The 21,841-nt window shown below is 48.0% G+C and overlaps 1 protein-coding gene and 1 pseudogene across 8 annotated transcripts in view; both read left to right on the top strand.

The window, feature by feature from the left end:
- The window catches only part of Eps15l1 (epidermal growth factor receptor pathway substrate 15 like 1), an 80,659-nt gene that overhangs the window by 16,970 nt on the left and 41,848 nt on the right, over window positions 1-21,841 (top strand). For all 8 annotated transcript variants that reach the window (XM_060387357.1, XM_021653830.2, XM_021653826.2 and 5 more), the window contains exons 5-16: window positions 99-194; window positions 984-1,046; window positions 4,908-5,033; window positions 7,593-7,652; window positions 9,862-10,095; window positions 12,607-12,764; window positions 14,736-14,892; window positions 15,117-15,202; window positions 16,597-16,669; window positions 17,018-17,179; window positions 17,791-17,988; window positions 18,936-19,100. In XM_060387357.1, coding sequence (XP_060243340.1) covers window positions 99-194; window positions 984-1,046; window positions 4,908-5,033; window positions 7,593-7,652; window positions 9,862-10,095; window positions 12,607-12,764; window positions 14,736-14,892; window positions 15,117-15,202; window positions 16,597-16,669; window positions 17,018-17,179; window positions 17,791-17,988; window positions 18,936-19,100 — 1,578 coding nt within the window. The remainder of the gene's footprint in view (window positions 1-98; window positions 195-983; window positions 1,047-4,907; window positions 5,034-7,592; window positions 7,653-9,861; window positions 10,096-12,606; window positions 12,765-14,735; window positions 14,893-15,116; window positions 15,203-16,596; window positions 16,670-17,017; window positions 17,180-17,790; window positions 17,989-18,935; window positions 19,101-21,841) is intronic.
- LOC110558740 (small ribosomal subunit protein uS14-like) lies at window positions 11,558-12,592 on the top strand (annotated as a pseudogene).

Genomic DNA, 21,841 nt, shown 5'->3' with positions numbered 1-21,841 from the left:
TTACTAATGGCCACCTGCTATGGTGTTTATTACAGTGGAAGTGAGAGCCATCCTGTCCTGCCTTATGGTGTTGATGCCTCCTCTTTCTGGGTCCACAGGGTTTTTATGTTGCACTGAGACTGGTGGCCTGTGCACAGAGTGGCCATGAAGTCACCTTGAGCAATCTGAACCTCACCATGCCACCACCGAAATTTGTGAGTGTGCGCACCATCATAATACTTACACCCTCCTGGTGCTGTGTGTGTGTGCATATGTGTGAGTGACAGATCCAGGTCTTTGCTTGTCTTTCCTGTGTTTTAGTTGAGGTGAAATGTACATTACAAAATTCACCATTTTTAAATGCATGGTTCAGCTAGGCATGGTGCTATACACCTTTAATCCCAGCAGCAGTTGGCAGGCAGACTCTCTGTGAGTCTGAAGCCAACTTGGTCTACAGAGTGAGCTCCAGGATAGCCAGAGATAAACAGGGAAACCCTGTCTTGAAAACAAAACAAAATAAATAAATAAAACTGCACACTTATGCAACACTGTTGTGCAGCTGTCAGCCTGAGTTCTAGTTCTCACCTCCCAAAAGGAAGGCCCTGGGCCATGCCTCAGTCTTTGTTTCTCCATCTCCCAGTCCTTGGAAGCCATCCATTTTCCTTCTGTGTAGATTTGTCTTTTTCGGATGTTTCTCTCAGTCAGTTCACACAGGATGTGACCTTGTGTGTGGCATCTTTCCCTCTGCCTGCCTACATCATAGCCCCGACAGGACATTGTTACTGTCCTGACCTGTAGACGGGCACTGCTCACCTGTCTGCTATCTGTGCTGTCTCCGCCTCTGGCTGTGGAGAGCCTTGCAGCTGTGAATGGTCATGGATTTGTGTATGCGCCTGTGGCTCTGCACCTGGGAGGGGAGCTGCAGGGTTATAGATCCCACTCATTTGGTGGCCTTCTCACTTTGGAATAAGATCCTTTTGGTTGTGTTTGCCTTTCTTCCTCAGCATGACACCAGCAGCCCACTGATGGCCACACAGTCGTCTGCAGAGACCCACTGGGCCGTGCGGGTGAGTGAGTGGAGACAGTGCCATAGGTGCTGCGCTTTATACCCTTCAGAACATTCGGGAGTACCTTTGCCATTTATATCCACAGGATCGGAGGATCACATCTCCAATTTCTTTAAGGTTTTACTTTTTTTTTAGTTATTTGTCTTCTGTGGTGGGTATGTGTGCCCTTGGAAGGCAAGGGTTGGGGGTGGGAACCCCTGCAGCTGGAGTGACAGCTGTTGGGAGCCACCTGCCTGGGGTGTTGGCAGCTGCATTGGATGCTTGTAACCCTGAGCCTCTCTCCATCTATCTCATTCTTTATCTTTGTGTCTTTTACTGAGAACGGGTCTCCTGTCACCCAGGCTGAGGGCAGACTCAAACTGCAGCTGAAGCTGTTCTTGACTTCAGACCCTCTGCCTCCACCTCCCCAACATGGGGATAATAGCTATGCCTGAGTGCTCAGCTTGGAAAATTACTTTTCAAATCTTTCACAGTAGCTGGCAAGCTGTAGTCTTGGAGCAAGGAGCTAAGGACTTGAGGTTTCAGCTTAATGACTGTGCTCTCAGTGTGCATTTGGGGCTGTGTTGATTTTGTTGGTTCTTCTGGGTAGAGAGGAGACACATGCTCATGCAGCCTTCCAGCCATTTCCCCTATGGCCACTCTTCCCTTTCTGAGGTGCCCACTGCTCTGTAAAAAGCCTCGCCCAGTACCTAAGGTGTTCCTTTTCCATGCAGAGGGTGAAGTGGTCTTACCCATAGGAAGGAAAAACAAACAAACAAGCATGGTGGCTGTCTTAGTCATTGTCCTATTGCTGTGAGGAGACACCGTGACCCCAGCAATCCTTATAAAGGAAAGCATTCAACTGGGGCTGTCTTACAGTTTAGAGGTTTGGTCCCTTATCAGGATGGTGGGAAGCATGGTGGTGTTCAGGCAGACATGGTTCTGGAGAGGTAGCTGAGAGTTCTATATCCAAATAGGCCGACAGTAGGAAGAGAAAGAGCCACTGGGCCTGGTTTGGGCTTTTGAAACCTCATAGCTCACCCACAGTGACACATTTTCTCTAACAAGGCCACACCTACACCACTAAGGCCTCACCTCTACACCACTAAGGCCTCACCTCCTCATAATGCTACTTCCTGTGAGATATGGAACCATATCATTGAAACCACCATAGTCCACTTCCTGGCCCTATATACTTATAGCCATATCATAATGCAAATGCATCCAGTCCAACTTCAAAAGTTCCCATGGTCTATCATAGTCTCAGCCCTGTTTAAAATTCCAAAGTTTCTTTTGAGAGTCAGAGGGATTAAAGGCAGTGCCACCATGTCTAGCCCTAACTTTCTTTGTAATCCCCTGTAAAATAAAAATGAAAAAGCAGATCACATACTTCCAACATACAGTGGCACAGATATTACCCTTCCAAAATGGGGAAATGGAGCATAGTGGGGACTACTGGACACAAGCAAGACCAAAACCAGCTGGGCAAACTCTGTATCTCCATGTCTGATGTCAAAGCAGTCTTCAGATCTCCAATTCTTTCAGCTCACGGCTCTGGCATGTTCAACATTTTGAGGTTTCCAAGGCAATTTAGGTTCACCTTCACAGCTTCAGACAAGGCCTGCATGTGGGGACACCCCTGCCACATGCCTGACCCTAATTAGCGGCTTTCCTTAGTTGTGGAGGCAGACTCCTTAACCCCTGTCTTGTGTCCTTTACTCTAAAGTCAGAACCATGCAGCTGAAGCTACCAAATTCTACTTCTTACGTGGGCTGGAACATGGCACCCTCATTTGATTACATCTTTATTAACTTTCTGTGTTTTGATGGTTTACTTTATTGCCTAAACTTGACTGTCCTGGAACTTGCTCTGTAGAACAGGCTGACCTTGAACTCAGAGATTTGCCTGCCCCTGCCTCTGAGTGCTAGGATTAAAGGCAGCACCACCATGTCTAGCCCAAACTTTCTTTAAAATTCTTTTTGACAAGTTGGAAGCTTAGCTGGGTAGGATCTTGCCCTGAGGTCAACACTGCCTTTATTCCGGTTTGGATCTCTGTGAGCACAGGACTTATCTCCAATACACTTCGTGATGCTCCTGTTCTCCTCAAACTGTACCTTTTATATTTTTCCTTGCACAACTTTCTCCTTTTTATTATAGATGATATCTCTGTGAGGCCCTGTCCTTTTTTGAAGAGTGGATGGGAATGGAAAGGGGGACTGGGAGGAAGAGGAGGGAGAGGAAACTGCAGTAGGGATGTAATGTAGGAGAGAATAAATTAAAAAAAAAAGAACCTCTAACCACAGGACAGAATCAACACTAGGGTGTCCTGGAATCTCTTCTGCCGACATTGTTATCCCAAACACTTTAATTTAGCTTCAGGCAGATTTTTTCTGATAAGGGCAAAAAGCAGCAGCCACTTTTTTATTGTTGTTGCTGTTTTTTTGTTTGTTTGTTTTTTGTTTTGGTCAAAATATCACAAGAACAGTCTCTAGGCCACATACTAATACTCTTTTCCTCTGGAATGTTTTGAGCTTCCCCCACTCATTGTCTTGCAGCTTCTACTAGGATGGTCTTATTAAGTTCTCGTAGATCAAAGTCCCAACAAGAAGCATGGCTAGGCCTGTCACTCCCTGGTTCCAACTTCTGTCTTAATCATTGTTTTATCAAGTAGCATATCTTGTTATCTCAACACTTGGGAACCTGAGGCTGGAGGACAGATCATATGTTCAAAGCTGGTGTGGGTTACATAGGGAGAACCTGTCTCAAAAGGGGAAAAGATGGCACTGGCAAGGTAGTTCAGTGAATAAAAGTGCTTGCTGCTAAGTGTGAAACCCAGATGATGGAAGGAGAGAAAGCACTGTCTCAAATTGGCCTCTGACTGCTATACAAATGCCATGGTATGTGCTTATTGCTTGAATTCAATAAATAAGTTAAAATTTGAGATACTTGTTTACAAAATCTATGACTCCTTCTGAGCCAGAGTTGGCCCTGCAGCAAGTGTAGGCTGTGGATGTCCTCAGAACGGGAAGCAGCCCTGCCTCCATGCTTCGCTACTTCTCTTTTCTTTGATCTTGTTCTCCATCTTTTTTGAACTTGGGACAGGCTTTGAGCTTCTCAGGCAAGGGTTTCCTTGAGCTTCTCAGGCAAGGGCTTCACCACCAAACTCCGTTGTCCTTAGCCCTGTTTAGTTTGTTTCTCTGAGACAGAGTCTCATGTAGCTAAGGATGACTTTGAACTTTGCCTCCACCTCCGTGCTGGAATTGTTCTTTATAGTCCTGGGGATGGAGTTCAAGGCTTTCTGTACATATTGCATGGGTGTTCCACCCACCAAGGTTCAGCACTAGCATTTTTTTAAAAGCTTTTTCCTCAGCGATGAGATTGGAACCCAAGGCTTCAGTGCAGTTCACCCCATCACAGCGTGTGTGAGAAGCAACACTTTCACACCTTACGCTGACGTTTGAGACAGGGTCTCCCATGTACGCAAGCTGGATTCAAGCCCTCCAGCATTTCATTCATGCTGGAATGAAAGGCTCATGCCATTAGTCTCACTAGAGGTTGGTTTTGCCCATGTTCACTCCAAACCTAAACATCTGATGAGGTCCTTCGAGCTGCTGCAAAGGCATTGTCCTATGGGCCTGGCCCGACAGCCATCAGACAGAACAAGACCTGGACCAGCTTCTCTTCTGCTCAGCTGGCCCCCATGGTGCCTGGAGCTGTTCCTCCCAGGCCATGAACTCTGTCTAGAAACTCAGACTCAGGCAGCCGGGGTTGTGCTGAGATGTCTCACTCCCACTGGTGCAGCTGAGCTCTGTATAGGCAGGCCTAGGTATGGATCCACAGTGTGTGCTCTGTACTCAACTGTGCTTCCTTCTTTCCCGGTAGGTAGAGGAGAAGGCAAAGTTTGATGGCATCTTTGAAAGCCTCCTACCAGTCAATGGTCTGCTGTCTGGAGACAAGGTCAAGCCGGTCCTCATGAACTCAAAACTACCTCTGGATGTGCTGGGCAGGGTAAGGGGATGACTTGGGTGCTTTACCATTCTACACTGTAGTGTGTTTGGCTGTTAACATGCACATGCACTGTACTACCTGGTGCTGCCTGTATGTCAGGAATGCTCTTCTGCCCCTGGGAAGATGTTGGCATCTTTTCACTTAATGAGAGGAGGCACAGGGAGAAGGGAGATGGCTACTTGTACCTGCAACCACAGAGCCTGTGCTGAGCCCAGCACCAAATCCCCTTTTCTTTTGTATGTGATTGTTTCTTTCCATGTTTTCTTTTCTTTTCTTTCTTTCTTTTTTTTTTTTTTTGGTTTTAAAATCTAGTTTTTTTTTATCTTTCTTTTTTTTTTTTTTTTTTCAATGCTTTTCTTTCTTTCTTTTTTCCTTCTTTTTTCTTTTCTTTTTCAAGTGCCTGTATAGGAGTGCATATACACGTGGGGTTCAGAGGACAACCTTGGAAGCATTCCTGAACTGCTCTCTACTTCTTTCTTAGATAGGGTCTCTTTCTGGGCCTGGAATTTCCTGAACTGTTGAGCTGGCTGGCCAGAGAATCCAGGCATCACCCTTTCTCTGCCTCGCCAGGACTAGGTTACAAGTGCATATCACCATACCCAATTTTAAAACACGAATTACATTGAATTTTTTTTTTTTTTTTTTTTGAGATGGGCTTGGGACTCATTGTGTAGACAGTATTGGCCTTGAATTCATAGAAATCTGCTCCCTTCTGCCCTCCCAGTGCTGGGGTTAAAGACATGTGCTACAGTGCTGCCTACATTTAAAAACTTAGTGTGTATGTACATAGTATGTGTGCATACCACTGTGTATCTGTGAAGGTCAGAGAAAAACTTGGAAGATCTGTTTCTTTCTCTTCAGCTGGGGATTGAACTCAGGCTTTGCAGCAGCCACCTTTACCTGCTGATCCATTTCATTGGCTTTTTTTTTTTTTTTTTTTTTTAGTATTTTAATCTTTTTTTTAATATATTTTTTTATTTTTAAATAATTTTATACATTCACTTGTATCCTTGGCGTCTGTTTTTAAGAAAATGCTTTTTCCTGCTGGTCAGTTTTCAACTTCAGGCACTTTCAGCTCTGCTGCAGGTTTAGAAATAGTCTTAGATATTTCATTTTTGGTTTTATAATTTTGAGAAGGTATCTTCTATATCCCATATATATGGAGGGTAACCTTAAATTCCTGATCCACCTTCATAGCACATTCTTTTTATTTCTTTTAAAGACTTAATTTTAGTGGATGTGGCAAATGCACACCTATCATTCCAAAAGGCTGGGGCAGGAGGATCCTGAGTTTAAGGCCAGCCCAGTCTGTGTAGCAGGGTCCTGCCTCAGGAGCCCCTTATCTAAAATGAATCTCAAATTTGTTCATATTAATGTAAAGTGTTTGTCTTCAGGCATGGCTGTGGTCCAAGACATCATCCTTGCAACCTGCTTCCTGGTTTATGTGGGCCAGGCAAGCTTGTTGTCATCAGTGGAGCATTGCTTCAGAGGTTTTCCAGCCAGAGCCTAAAAACAATGAACATTGAGGTTTTCAGTGGCTCTGAGACTGTCTTAGTGGCCATTAATATGCCTCTATCTTGCAAGTTCTAGAATTATAAGCATATGTTTTTAATTCTGGCTTTCCAGTTAAACATTTTAAAATAGACTTTAAAGTCTGTGATATTGGGGCTGGAGAGTTGTCTTAGGGTTTAACAGCACTACAGAGGACCCAGGTTTGATTCAAATTCCAGTTGAAAGGTTGCTTGGGATGTGGTTTTCATCTGGCTTTGTAGGTACAGAGAATGTGCTGTAGGAAGAAGGTACAGGTCTCATCCTTGGTCCTCAGTGCTCCATGAGAGGATGGCTTCCAGAGAGCTGCGGGGTATCTGGGTTGTTGTTGCTTGTTTGGGTTTCTTATTTTTGATCATTTTAGGTGGGGTCTTAGTCACTGTTCTGTTGCTGCAAAGAGACATCATGACCAAGGCACCTATTAAGGAACAAAGCATTTAATTTAATTTAATTGGTGGCTTGCTCATGGTTTCAGAGAGTTAGTCCATGACCACCATGGCAGGAAGCAGGCAGGCAGACAATGGTGCTGGAGCAGTAGCTGAGAGATACATCCTGATCCACAAGCAGAAAGGCCAGGAGAGACGAGACATGGCATGGGCTTTTGAAACCTCAGAACCCACTTCCCCGTGACACAACTCTTCCTTCCTTAATAGTTCACCAGCTGAGGACTAAATATGCAAATATGTGAGCCTGTGGAGGCCATTCCACCTCAGACCACCACAGATAGTATCTTGCTGTATAGGCCTGGAACTCTGTGTAGCCTAGTCTGGTCTTCTTGCTACAGACTAGTTCTTAAATACTTCTCCTTTTCTTCTCTTTTCTTTGTGTGTATTTGTGACGTTTGTGTGTATGTGTGTACACTGTTGGTGTATGGGAAGACAGGTACACAGCTTCACAAGTATCTCTGATTGCCTTGGCCTCATGCACTATCAACTCAGAAGTCGCTTGTGCTGGGTGAGCCAGACAGGTCCTTCCCCAAACCAGCCTCATGGATCTGTCTATCTCCTGCAGGTCTGGGACCTTAGTGACATTGACAAGGATGGACATCTGGACCGAGATGAGTTTGCTGTGGTAAGTCCTCTGTGTCCCGTTCCCACCCTGCTAAGGAAGTAGTCATGTTGGTGGGTGCCGGAGTCCTTTGTGTTGTTAGTTTTAAAAGTGTTTATTTTGACATTATCCCAGTACTTAAGAGAAGGTTCAGGAGTACAGCAGAGTCCAGAGTCATCTTCACTGATCTGGTGCGATTATTTTTACAATGCCTGCTTCACCCTTCTTTCTTCTCCCTCTCTTTATCTTTTCCTCATCATAAGTCTCTCTCTCTCTCTCTCTCTCTCTCTCTCTCTCTCTCTCACACACACACACACACACACACAGCAGTTTTTCTTTGGATCATTTTCAAAGAGAGAAATTGAAAACACAATGTTTTATTTTTGTAGTTTTTTTGAGACAGGATCCTAGATAATTGAAGCTGTTCTTTTGTTTGTTTGTTCTGTTTGTGGATTTTGAGACACAGTTTTTCTGTGTAGACCACGCTGGCCTTGAACTCAGAGATCCACCTGCTTCCACCTCCCAAGTGCTGGGATTAAAGGGTTAAGTGTTTGCCACCACCGCCGGGCGTGAAGCTGTTCTTGAACTCCTGATTCTCCTGTGTTTGTTTGCCAAGTTCTAGTATTATAGGCATATGCAACACTTGTATTTTTAGTATATTTTAAATAGACTTTAAAGTCTGTGATATTGGGTCTGGAGAGATGTGTCAGGGCTTAAGAGCCCTGCAGAGGAGTCAGCTTTGATTCCCAGCTGCTCCCACATTTGAGTGCTGACTGACAGTGCTCTGTAACCCCAGCACCAAGGGATCTGAGGCTCTCTTCAGGCCTCCGTGGGCACTGTATACACATAGTGTACAGACAATTAGTCAAAACACTCATAGGTATAAAAATAAACCTTCAAAATCTGTGGGGTTTTTTTTTTCCAATGCATGCCTATACTAGTACTCAGAAGTCTGAGGCAGGAGTATTGGGATTCAGGTCCAGCTTGATATCGTATCAAGACCTTGCCTCAGAATAAACAAATCTGTAGACATGAGTTAGAAAGTGTCTCTTGCCAGGCAGTGGTGGTGCACACCTGTGATCCCAGCACTCAGGGAGGCAGGGGCAGGCAGATTTCTGTGAGTTTGAGGCCAGCCTGGTCCACAGAGTGAGTACCATGACAGCCAAGGCTATACAGAGAAACTGTGACACACACACACACACACACACACACACACACGAAAGAAAAAAGAAAAGAAAGTGTCTTTCTCTGCCTGCAGTGCAATAGTTGCCTGTTGTCTGGCACTGACTCTCTGGGGCCACACTCTGTGTCTCCTCATGTATTTTGAAATAGAAGCTCCTCTCATGGTCTGTGTACCTCCAGGCTTTAGAACTGTGGAAATCATAAAGCCCTGGGGCTGGTGGTCATACTGCTGAAGGGCCGTGCAGGTGTCTGGAGACTCAGCCAAAGCTGTTACATACATGTGCTCTTCACTGTATAGAGTTTTGATTGGCAGGTGACTAATAGTGACTGCAGTGAATAATTACAGCAAAGGCTGGAGCTGCAGTGAGGAGAGTATTTGCCTAGCTGCACAGAACCCTGGGTCACCCTGTGCCACATGAGTTAGTATGCTGTTGCATGCCCATAATCTCAGCACACGGTGGACACAGCAGGAAGAGCAGGAGTCTAACCATTTAGTGAGTATGAGGCCATTATGGGAAATCTGAGTCTCCTATTTCATAACAGTCATGGCAGTGTGCTATAATAGAATGTGGTCTTTGGCTGGTTGGTGGTGGTACACTCCTTTAATCCCAGCACTGGGGAGGCCTAGGCAGGTGGTTCTCTTTGAGTTCAAGGCCATCCTGGTCTACAGAGTGAGTTCCAGGACAGCCAAAGTTATACACAGAGAAACCCTGTCTTGGAAAAAAAAACAAAAAAACAAAGAGAGTGTTGTCTTTGTTTCTGGAATTTCCTACCTGATATTTTTAGAGCATAGATAACTCAACTCTTAGAAAGGAACCCTCAGAAAGTGGCTTGTAGTTTGGTTGGCTGGCTGGCTGTCTCCTGTGCTCACTTCACTTGCCCAAATTCAATACATTTTGAAGCTGCAGAGGAGGCTGAGGCCTAAGACAAGGTTAGCAGCTTCCTCATAGCCTCTTGGAATCTCCATGGCTCCCACTACTGTATGAGACTTTTGTTGTGTTCTGTGGCCCCTGACTCCCTCAGTGCATGTTTCTTCTCCTTGGCATCACAGGCTATGCACTTGGTGTATCGCGCCCTGGAGAAGGAGCCAGTGCCCTCCGTTCTGCCCCCATCCCTTATCCCACCTTCTAAGAGAAAGAAGACGGTGTTTGCAGGTGCTGTGCCTGTGCTGCCTGCCAGTCCCCCACCCAAGGACAGCCTCCGCTCCACGCCATCCCACGGCAGCGTCAGCAGCCTCAACAGCACAGGGAGCCTGTCTCCAAAGCACAGTGTCAAGCAGACTCAGGTCAGTGCCCAAAGCACCTACTGCGCCATTTCTCAACAGCAAAAAAGAGAAAGCTCTGATCAAATTCTTTAAAAAATTTACTAGAGGTACGGGGCTGGAGGGATGGCTTAGTGAGTAAGAGCACTGACTGCTCTTTCAGAGGACCCAGGTTCAATTCCCAGCACCACATGGCAGCTGACAGCAGTCTGTACTTGTGCATGTGGTACATGGATATATGCAGGGAAAACACCAATACACATTAAATAAGTAGTAGTAGTAAATAAATAAATAAATAAATAAATAAAGCAAGAAAGAATCTTAAAATTATAAGGATTCAGAATGAGCTTTTTTTTCAGATAAGTGAAATTGTTCCCTGGTGTCTGTGGGGCCTGGGCTCCAGGACCCTGAGGGTGTCAGTGCCCTCCAATGCTTACATCCTTGTTGAAGGGACTCAGGGTCTGCACAGAAGCTATGCATGTCCCTAGACTCACCGCACTGAGAAAAGACTCATTCATTTATTTAGCTGTTTATATACATACATTTGTGTAAGTATGTGCACACATTTGGAGGGCAGGTGAAGGTATCAGATGTCCTCTTCCATCACTGCCCCTCTGCCTTTGAGGCAGAGTCTCTTCCTGAACATAGGTTTTTGTTTGTTTGTTTTGTTGGTTGTTTTTTTTTTTTTTTTTTTTTTTTTTCCTGGCTGGGCTGGCAGCCATGGAACTGCTCTGGCTTTCTTAGAGTAGTTGCAGGCGCTTGCAGGATGCCCTGCTTGTTACTGTTACATGGTTCCGGAATTGGCACTCCTATTGTCATGATTATGCAGCAAGGAGTCTTAACCACTGAGACAGCTCTCAGCCCTGGCCCCTGAAAGGAGGAGGGTCTCCACTGCACGGGTGTTGTACTGCCTGCTACTTTGCTGTATTTACGTGCATTTCCTGGTTGTGTGTGAACACACGTAGGTGCATGGCACAGCTGGCATGTGTGCCTTGGTGCAGTGCAGCATCTTTTAGCCACGGGCCTGCCCCATGCACTCATCACTGATATATTCACATCAGTGTGCCCGGCCTTGGAGCTGAGGAGCTTATTTTATTGGTACAGCACACAGGACTTTCTCCATCCCAGATTTTAATTCCTTGGGACCTGTCAGTTCAGAAGCCTTTTGCCTTGTCAGCCCGCTTGTCTGACTTTTGCCACCTTCATTCCACTGTCTGGTTCCAGACACCAGCCTGCTTGGCCCCTTAACTCAAAAGCAGCTTCCTGTCACTGTAACTGAATCCTACAGCCAGGTTATTTATGAAGAACAGAGGCTTATGGTGCTGGGAAGGCTTTCCTGGCAGAGGACATCATTTCCCTGTGCCATGAGCATTTGGGACAGAGAAATAGTTTACTTGCACATAGCTGCAACATTGAGTTGGGCATTCTTAGTCATGTTAAGATGGGGAAAGTGGCCCTTACCCATCCTTGGCTGTCTGAAGGCAAGATGGGTCACTAGCAGCTCTACTGGAGTCACCCGTGGAAGTTCGGCCAGGGTTCTCACTCCTGTTGCGTCTGCTCCAACTGCCACGGTCTGATCCGGAAATACGGGCTGAACATGTGCCTGTCAGTGTTTCCGTCAGTAGGCAAAGGACATTGCCTTCATTAAGTTGGACTGAGTGACCTTTAATGGATTATTCCAGGCTGTCTACCCAGTGAAACGATCATGCTAGTCTTTGTACATGAAGAATAAAAAAGTGAAGACCTCCAAAAAAAAAAAAAAAATAGATGGGGAAAGTGGCTGGTCATGGTGGCACATGCTCTTAATCCCACACGCAGGGAGGCAGAAGCAGGCGAATCTCTGTGAGGAGTTCAAGGCCAGCCTGGTCTACAAAGCAAGTCCAGGGCAGCCAAGGCTACATGGAGAAACCCTGTCTCAAAAAACCAAAAAGAAAAAAAAAAAAAAAAGTTGGGAAAGTGTTTGGGAGGATGTGCTGCTCAGGGTCTGTGTACACTGAGAGTTTTGGGTGTTCACAAAGGTTTTCGATAGCTGGCATATGCTGACATGCCTGTTGGGCCCAAAGAGGCTTCATAGGGCATGGCTGTGCAGCACAGAGCAGGCACTAGCAGATAAATGTGGTCTGTGCCCACCAAGACCGGGTCTCACTGTAGGTAGCCCCAGCTGGCCACAAACTCCTATATTCTTTCTGCCTCAGCCCCATCAGAACTAAGCGATAATATTACTAAAATGCAGAGACTATCAGCTGCAGTTTCTTCCTGGATGTTTCTATCCTGATACTGTCTAGCTCACCTTCTACCCCATGCTGTGGTTCTGGGTTCACAGGTAGCAGTTATGGTAGCAGCAGAGAAATCCAACTGACGCAAACTTCACTGTATGTATGTCTATGCGTCTGTTCTTTCTTTATTGCCTCGTTGCCCATAGCCAAGGTTCTGGGACCCAAGCTGCATGGACCTGACACTCTCTGTGAGATCTCTGTAGAGCAGGGCCAAGGGCTGGAACAGGGTTCTCAAGTCACTGTTAATAACCTCTTTCAGCTGCCAGTGGCTTGGGTGGTGCCTGCGGCAGATAAGATCCGCTTTGATGAGATCTTCTTAAAGACAGACCTAGACCTTGATGGCTATGTGAGTGGCCAGGAAGTGAAGGAGATCTTCATGCACTCGGGCCTCACACAGAACCTTCTGGCACACATCTGGTAAGGATGGGGCCACAGTGGAGGTGGCTGTAAAAGTCTGGGTAAGAAAGGGTTGGGTGGGAAGGCTCCAGTTTCCCAGGTGTCAGTGTACAGGGAGGTAGGCTCAGCCCTCACCTGGTACTAGAGAGCTATGTTGGGACAGTCCTCTCCACAAGCCTTACCTTGCCACATCTGCCTGTGACAGTCATTCTGCCTGCCACTTTGGTAAGCTCAAAGTGCTTACCAGTTCCAGTAAGGTCCCACTTGGAAGGGCACCAAGGACAAACCCACCTATATTCCACTGAAGTCCAGTGGGGCACCAGAGTATGGGGACCCCCGAAGTAGCTCTGTTGCCAGGAAGTCTCAGCCAAAGGGGCTGATGACCTTCATAGCTGCATTGATGGAGTAGTCCTTTTAAGTAAACTTTCCATACTTCATAGATCCTGGCACCTCCTGATATCCTAGGCTACATGAGATTAGGGCAGAATTACATACAGGGTTTGGGAGTTGTAGGTGACTAGCCAGCAACCTTCCCAACCCTGCCCTCCCAAGGGGGACTGTTTTAGATAGGGTTTCTATTTCTGTGATAAAAATACCATGACCAAAAGCAACATGGAAATGGTTTATTTCTGCTTACATTTCCAGATAACATTCCATCACTGAGAGAAATCAGGCAGGAACTCAAGCAGGGCAGGAACCTGGAGGCAGGAGCTGAAGCAGAGGCCATGGAGGAGTTGCTGCTTTACTGGCTTGCTCCCCATGGCTTGCTCAATCTCCTTATACAGCTCAGGACCACCTGCCCACCACCCACAGTGAGCTGCTCCCCCATATCAGTTACTAATTTAGAAAATGCCCCCAACAGAGCTGCCTACAGAATAATCTGATGGAGGCATTGTCTCAAGAGTTCTCAGATGTTATCTAGGTTATAGAAAGTTTATAAAAACAGCCAGCACAGGGACAGTCACCAGCCAGCAGGCTCGCTTTCAGAGTTCTCTTACAAGTAGTTACAGCTCTTCTAGTTTAGATGGTGGCCACTGTACAACAAATGCTTGGTGCTGGGTGAAGGAGCCACCTTCATCCTACCTGTTAAGTGCTGGACAAAGCTGGCATCTCAGAATGGGGCTCCTTCTCAAGGTGACTGGCCTGTTCCAGGTTTTTGTTAGCTTGTCCTGAACCATGGCCTGAGTGGCTGCCTGGCTGCTTTCTGACTGAGTGTGTCACCTGATGGCCAGAAAGAACCTTCTTGAGTAATCTTAACCAGGTAGGGAGGAGAGGCAGCCCAGGGGCAGTGGTCAGTGGGTAACCTCTTCAGTCAGGCTGCTGACTCCTTCAGAGCTGAGTGGCTGCACCCAAGCCTGGAGGAGCCGCAGGCAGCAGTGTGTGCCTTGGCGAGTGACTGCACTTTAGCAGCAGCTGGGTCCATCACCAACAGTGAAAGTGCTTGTACTCACCAGTCACTCACTGTCAGCTTGCCCAGGACACTCCTGTTTTCCCTGGTTCCACCCGAGACAGGCCAGAGGCAAGCTCCTGGGGGCGTAGATACCATGGGCAGAGAGTGAGTCTTGAGACCTTCACAGGACAGCTCTCGTCCCAGCTGAGTCATGCACAGCTTCCAGATATATTAAAGAAGAGTGAGAGTGCAGCCCTGCCCCATCTGCCCAGGGGCTTATGGGCTGTGCTGATCACCTGCATCTCTGGAGTACCTTGCCCATGAACCAAGAAAACCTTGATTGTTGCAGCCAGCTGGAGGGGTGCATTTTGTGGGGAAGGGTCCTTATTGAGAGCAGGTGCCTCTCAGTTCTGTAGGCCAGAGCCTTGCTCCCATGTGCCTGTGACTAGCCTCAGGGAGGTGTTTGCTCATCAGCACTGGTGGGAACATGGAGGCAGTGCCCACAGCTTGCTCTGGTCCCCGTGTGCTTGATAAGCAGGGCTACCTCAGGGTAGGTGGCAAATGCAGCTGTGGTATATAATTGCATCCCATGTCTCTCCCAGGGCCCTGGCCGATACAAGACAAACGGGGAAGTTAAGCAAAGAGCAATTCGCGCTAGCTATGTATTTCATTCAGCAGAAGGTCAGTAAAGGCATTGACCCTCCTCAAGTCCTCTCGCCTGACATGGTGCCACCCTCGGAGAGAGGCACACCCATTCCAGTGAGTAGCCAGACATCACTGTTTCTGTTCTTCTTGCCACCTGCCAGAAGGTGGCGCTGGTGTCCCTATTACCCTATAGTCCTTAGTACCCCCAAGGCCAAGGTTGGGGTGGGGGACCCTATGACTGGGTCACCTGGAGTGTTCTTAGGCAGTGGCCAGCACTTTGGTCCCTTGACCAGAGATGTGGGCTTCTGGCTCTCTGTGACTTTGATTTTTGATCCTAGGACAGTTCAAGTGCTCTCGGGTCAGGGGAGTTCACTGGTGTGAAAGAGCTGGATGACATCAGCCAAGAGATTGCACAGTTGCAGAGGTACGTGCCTGCCTACTTCCTGGTGGCTCCTATTGCAGCAGCCTTGTGTCCATGCCCTTGGGAGCCCCTGAGGGAGGGGAGGACACAAGTCTTGTCAGATCTGTTTCTGTTTGCATCGTTGTTGCTCTGAGCCTGTATTGTTCAGGTAGCCTCAGGCAGCTTGCAGCTGCCTAGGGACACAAACAGCAGAGGCAGGCGAGAATCCAGCACTCCGCTTAGGTGACCCGAGTCTGGTGCAGTGGGCCAGTTCCTCACCGCTTCCTGTGGAGAAGTTGGAGGTGGCCACAGGGGCCTTGGGGACCTCACTGCCCTCTTACCACAAGCCAGATGACTGCCATTGCATTCATTGGCACTCCGTGCACTCTCCCTGGCTGCCCTAGCCCAACTTTGCCCTCCATTCCTGTCCTCCAGGAAATTCTACCATCTTTCCATTCCTACAATACCTCCTCAGAGACCACTGTTCCTTGTGGTACTGTATGGCATTCATCTTCAGTTCTTTGTCCCCACTATCTTTCTCTTTGTTGAGAGGACCATCTGAAACGTCGCTCGGTTTCAGAGTGCTGAGTGGCATTTGATTGGGTGTGGGATGTAGAGGGCAGTTTCTGTGACTGTCACAGAATTGAGTAGCTTGGTGTCACAAGTGTATTAGCTCACAGGGAGGGAGGGAGGGAGGGAGTCTGGGTGTTTGTACCTGGGGGTGTTGGAGCCCAAGGAAAAGGTGCATGCCTGAGCTTCCCTCTGGGTCCTTGCTGCTCTGGGTCCAAGCTCTCCATTCCCTTGCTGAACGTCTATTGGGGTCACCTTATAGGGCTGGAGGCCACCCCTATTCCTTCCTATATGCCTCATGAACCTTCAGAGCCAGCAAGGGCTTTGCAAGTCCTCACCTTGGAGCCTCCATTTTCCTGTTTGCCTGCCAGATCGTGAAGACACTGTGCTCTTAGGTGGTGGCACTGAGAGGAAGGCCTCTCGAAGGTTCTGCTGCACCCTGGGGTGGGGGGGGGAGCATTGTTGGTTAGTTCAGGAGTGTTGCTGTGAAAAATACCTGAGGCTAGCACATGTATAAAGAAGGGGCTTCTTTAGCTCAGCTTCAGAAGCTGATGTGAGGACCCCAGATTGCGCCTGTGATGACACATGGAGAGCTGCACCAGTTGTTCTGTATGGGAATGTGTTGAGTCAGGCCTGACATCAGCATCTCTCTGCAGTGTCAACTGTTTCTTGGTCCTTTTTTTTTTTTTTTGGGCGGGGGTGGGGGAGATCAAGACAAAGTTTCTCTGTGTAGTCTTGGCTGCCCTGGTCTTGAACTAACAGCGATCCACCCGCCTCTGCCTACCGAGTGCTAGGATTAAAGGCATGCACCGCCATGCCTGGCTTGTTTTCTTGTTCTTAACCTGCAGAGAGAAGCATTCACTGGAGCAAGACATCAGAGACAAAGAGGTGGCAGTCAGACAGAAAGCCAACGAAGTGCAGGTGCGTGCGTGCTGCACCTCACTTGGTCCGTCATATCCTGAGTGTAGGGCCACAATTTAGGAATAGCCTTGGGATTGCAAAATGGTTTTGTTTCCTTGGTGGCAATGGGAGTGGAACATGGGGTTTCACTCATGCTTGGGAGGCACTGAGCATAGAACCCTAAGCCTCACCTGTGCTCAGGTACCAGAAACAGAACCAAGTGGCCTCATGCTCATCCTTGGTTTGGGGATGGAACCCCTCTCCACACAAGTTCTACTCCTGTGTGTTCTACAGCCAGTGTCAGCATTTGATCTCTTGTTCAGGGACTGTTGTTACCAGTGTCAGTCAACACCAACCCATTTCCCATAGGAATTACAAAATGACCTGGACCGGGAAACCAGTAGTCTGCAGGAGCTTGAGGCTCAGAAACAGGATGCACAGGACCGCCTGGATGAGATGGACCAGCAGAAGGCCAAGCTGAGGGACATGCTGAGTGATGTGAGGCAGAAATGCCAGGATGAGACCCAGATGGTGAGTTCCAGTGTGGCAGCTGTCCCCTGAGCTTCCCTGACAGCTCTTGCTGACAGATGACAAAATGCCTAGAGCGGAAGCACTGAGACATCAGCTGGGAAACATCCAGGCATTTGAGGCCTGGCCTGTGAATGATCCCTCTGTCCCTAGAGGTCAACTTGCAAAATTGTATGGCTTTAGTACCATGTCCTGGATGTCCTATGGTGGTCTGTGTCCCACGGCAGGGGAAGGGCCTCCTTGCCTCCTGGAGTTGCCACTTTTATCACAAATGATCTTTCTCCTTTAATGCAGAACCTGTACACCAGCCTCTGGCTCTGTGCAGATTCCTTATGCTTTATACTTATTTATTCATTTTTGTGGGAGAGATTGTGTCTCTGTGTGTGTACTTGCATGTGTGTGAGTATGTGTGGTGTGTGTGTGGTCAGAGGGTAGCATAGGAGTCCTCTCCTTCCACTCCTCTCCTTCCACCATGTGTACCCTGGTCTTCAGGCTTGGGAGCTGGCACCACTACCCATCAACCATCTCCCCAGCTGCACACACAGTGAGAATGCTTAGTGTCTGTCTGTCTTTCTGTGCCCTTTCTATGTAAATCTTTTTGGCTCTCACTTCAGATCTCAACATTGAAAACCCAGATCCAATCTCAGGAGTCAGACTTAAAGTCCCAGGAGGATGACCTGAACCGGGCCAAGTCTGAGCTGAATCGGCTGCAGCAGGAGGAGACACAGCTGGAGCAGAGCATCCAGGCTGGACGTGCCCAGTTGGAGACCATCCTCAAGTCCCTGAAGTCCACACAGGATGAGATCAACCAGGTGCTTTAATTAGGATGGCTGCCAGCTGAAGCTGGGGTTCCCCTGTGTGGCTGCACTATTCCTGTGGCTTCCTTCTGTCTCACCTGCTAGTGTGTAATGGGTCAGTTGTGCTGTGGAGATTAGCTGCTGAGGACTTTGTACGATTTAGCTCATGGTACCTGGCTCCCTGTCTCATGAGTGCTTGGCCTCTCCAGGCAGCCAAGAGGAAGTTCTGACTCTGCCCTGTCCTTCTGCATATGTGGTCATTGGACTTCATGATGGTCTCTGGGAAGCAGGCCACAGAGAAGGTGATGCTGGCCCTCAGCACACAGAAAAGAAAACCTGTGTTCTCTAGACTGAAGTTGCCTGCTTGTCTGCGAGTTACAGGCTGACAGCCAGTGTGGGCACTTCCCCAATCTCAGTGGCTTCACATCTTATATTGTGTGTTATAAAGATTGATTCCATGGGGCTGTTTTCAGGGTTCTTTTTCTCAGCCTTCAGAAACTGTTCTTTGGAGATGGCCTAAGACACATACATGCAGACATTGCTAATAGAAGTCATGGTTGATTATGGTAATAGACAGGAATCAGTGTATAACCCCTGCAGGTTTGGAACTCACTCTTTAGACCCGACTGGTCTTGAAGTTACAGAGATCTACCTTCCTCTGCCTCTTGAGTGCTCGGATTAAAGGCATGGACAGCCATGGATATTTTTTTTAGCTCACGTCAGCCTTGAACTTGCAACCTATATTCCTGCTTCAGCCTTTTCAGGCCTTCCTCTGTTTTTCCTCCTCCTCTTCCTCTTGTCCTTTTTTAGAGGTGCACAGGATCCTTTCACAAGGTCAGGGCCTCCAGCCTAGTGGTCCAGCTTGTGCAGGGCAATCCTTGTCAAGTGTGTGATCCCCAGGGAAGGCATCTTGCCGACTGGACCCTGAGCTTTCCTTGATGTCCACGGTGTTTGTCTTGTAGGCAAGAAGCAAGCTTTCGCAGCTGCAGGAGAGCCACTTAGAAGCTCACCGGAGCCTGGAACAATATGACCAGGTGCCTGATGGAGTCTCCGGCACCAGCCTGCCTGACCTGACCACCCTGAGTGAAGGTGTCTTGCTGGCAGAAAGGGGCGGCTTTGGAGCCATGGTAAAGGTTGAGTAAGCGTCTCCGGGTCCACGTGGGGTCTGCTGCAGCTGCCAATCTGCTCAAGGCACTGGCTCCCTCTTGATTTTGATGGCAGCCTGCCTGCACCTGGGGCTGATGGCCAAGTTCATCCAGCTGTCCATCTAGAAGCTGTGAGGCCCAGGTGTTCCATCTTCTCAGAAGTGTTTCTATTGGGCCAATCACCCAAATGTGGAGGGCAAACCTAACCAGATCCAATGTAGTCCCATGCTGTGGAAGCTCCGTGCGCCACTGATTGGCAGCCTTGGGTGCATGTGAACATGTTCCCATCAAGTGATTCTGAAAGATGAAAAAACAGGCTGGAAGTGCAGCTTGGTAGTAAGCATTGCAAGCTCCAGTTCCATCCCTGAAATACACACACCTGCCTTCCACGTGCTGTGCGGTAAGCTGCCAGCCAGCCTCTTCTGGAAAATCTCAGCACTGTGTGGCCCTCACTGCTTGTGAGCCATTGATGCTCAGGCAGTGTGACCTTTCTCTCAGGTTGTCCGTTCCCCTTCTGGAGTCGTCAGCCCCAGCTCAGGACTGTCTCTGTGGTTGAGCCTGAAGGTCCTAGTATCAGGGGTGCTATGCTCTTCTTACCCACTTGGCTGCCTTATCTTCCAGGGCTCTGCCTTTCTCCAGCCCTGCTGCTTCTCCCTCCTCATCCCTTCCCTCATGTGATCGCCACTTGCCTTGCACTCTAAACACAGCCACTTCCCTCTCTTCTCTGGGTTTCTTTCCCATCCAAGAGTTCACAGGGAAACCTGTACTTCCCCTGGACCACTTAAAAGGTGCTGTTTGTATCTTGTGTGTGCCCACCCAGAGGTCCTCTTCACTCTTAGACTCACAAGCAGGTGGCTTCCTGCCCACCGTGGTGTCTGTTCCATGGAATTCCCATGGAATTCCCTGCTTTTTGGCCTGTAGCTGGTGTGTGTTTCCGTCTTGCAACTGCATTCTTCTGCTCCACCTCATTATCATCCTCCATGTGGCTGGCTTGTCCTATGTCCTCCTGGGTCAGGGAGAGGCTCCCTCTAAGCCTCCCCTTGTGGATTGTTTGGTATGTTGTTTTCCTTTCTTTTCCTCTCTCCTCTTTTTTTTTTTTTTTTTTTTTTTTGAGACAGGGTTTTTCACTGTGCAGCCGTGTGCACACTGTGCAGGCTGGCCTGGAGCTCCAGAAATCCCAGTTGCAGGGATTAAAGGTGTGTGCCAAGTTCTCCCAGGGCTTTTATCAGGCTCGCATCTTGAGCTGCATCTTAGCAGAGGAGGACAGTTTGCATGTGGCTGGTCATTTCTGCCACCACCTTTTGTACTTGGTGATTTTTGTCCATCGTTTAACCAGGTGGAGCTTGCGCAGTTGACTGTCACTTGTACAGCGTAACCATCATATATATTATCTAGAAACTCAAGACTTGTATCTGAAGGAACCCACATCTCCTTGTACAAATACAGTTTTAAAAACATTTTGGGGGGCTGTTTCTATTAATAAACACTTTGAAGCGAGGTCTTTGTTCGGTGTTCCGTCTGGGGACTGTGGAGCAGAGCATTCTCCATCTGCTGTCTGTGGGGTGCAGCTAGGGGCTGTGCTTACAGAGAACCATCCAACCGGAGTGGCACATCTTGAACTTACTGCAGGTGATTCTTGATCCACTGAGCTAAATGTTATATTCCCATGGCGAGACTTTTTCCAGGAGGCATAGGATTCTTAAGGTCATGTTCACTTCCCTGTATATCCTTAATTACTTTTTTCTTTTACAGTGCTCTAGGCAGAGCCCAGGGCCTCACACATCTTAGCAAGTACTCTCCACTGAGTCTTGTACCCAGTCCAAAACCATATTTATTTCTTGTGACTGATAGAAACCTCTTTCTCGATATCTAGTCAGCCTTGCCCCCCCCATCCCTGCCCCAGCAGAGAGAGAGCCGTGCACCATTCTAGTTTGTCACTCGTGACCCAGTTTGATTAGTGCTTGGTCACTTCCAACACTAGTAACATGTGGGAGTCAAGCTTATAGGCTCCCACAAGGATTTGTGAGTGAGAACGTGAGCTAAGATAGGAATATTTACTTCAAGACCATTGGTGGGAACACCAGCATTGGGCCCTCATCCAAAACACTTTTCATTTTGTTTTGTTTGGCTTTTGCATTAGCCATGGCTAGCCTGGAGCTTACAATGAAGACCAGGCTGGCCTTGGGCTCACAGAGACCCATCTGCCTCTGCCTCTGCCTCTGCCTCTGCCTCTGAGAGCAGAGATGAAAGGCATGCACCCCACAACCAGCCCTCAGCATTCTGTAAAAGGCAGGGATATCACAGCAATTTCTTGGGTGTCCTCTGTGGCCATGTCTGTATTCTGAAAACAAAAAACAGATGGAGCGTAAGGCTAGCTGCTGCCTTGCCTCTGAAGGTGTTTCCTGCAGCTGGATGTGTGGCTCGGCAGCCGGAGGCCCTGGGTTCCATCCTTTGTTCTGCAGAAGTTAATAGTTAACATTTTCTGCCTCTATGACAGTGTTCATCACCCACCCTAATGTACTTTCTCCCCTTATTTCCATGTTCAGTCACCAAGCAACCGCATGAATTAGTGGTCTGGGAAAATGGCATCTACCAATGACATTTTAGATAAGTTCATCTACTGTGGGCACATGGTGACAGAATGGGTCCCCTGTGCTGAACTGCCACAGGCCTATATTTACCTTTGTATTTGTCTCCGAGGGTGACATGCCCTTCATTCTTCT

The sequence above is a fragment of the Meriones unguiculatus genome, chromosome 7 (assembly GCF_030254825.1).
Source record: "Meriones unguiculatus strain TT.TT164.6M chromosome 7, Bangor_MerUng_6.1, whole genome shotgun sequence".
NCBI lineage: Eukaryota > Metazoa > Chordata > Mammalia > Rodentia > Muridae > Meriones > Meriones unguiculatus.
Note: the sequence above shows the minus strand (reverse complement) of the source record. Positions and strands in the feature narration are given on the sequence as shown.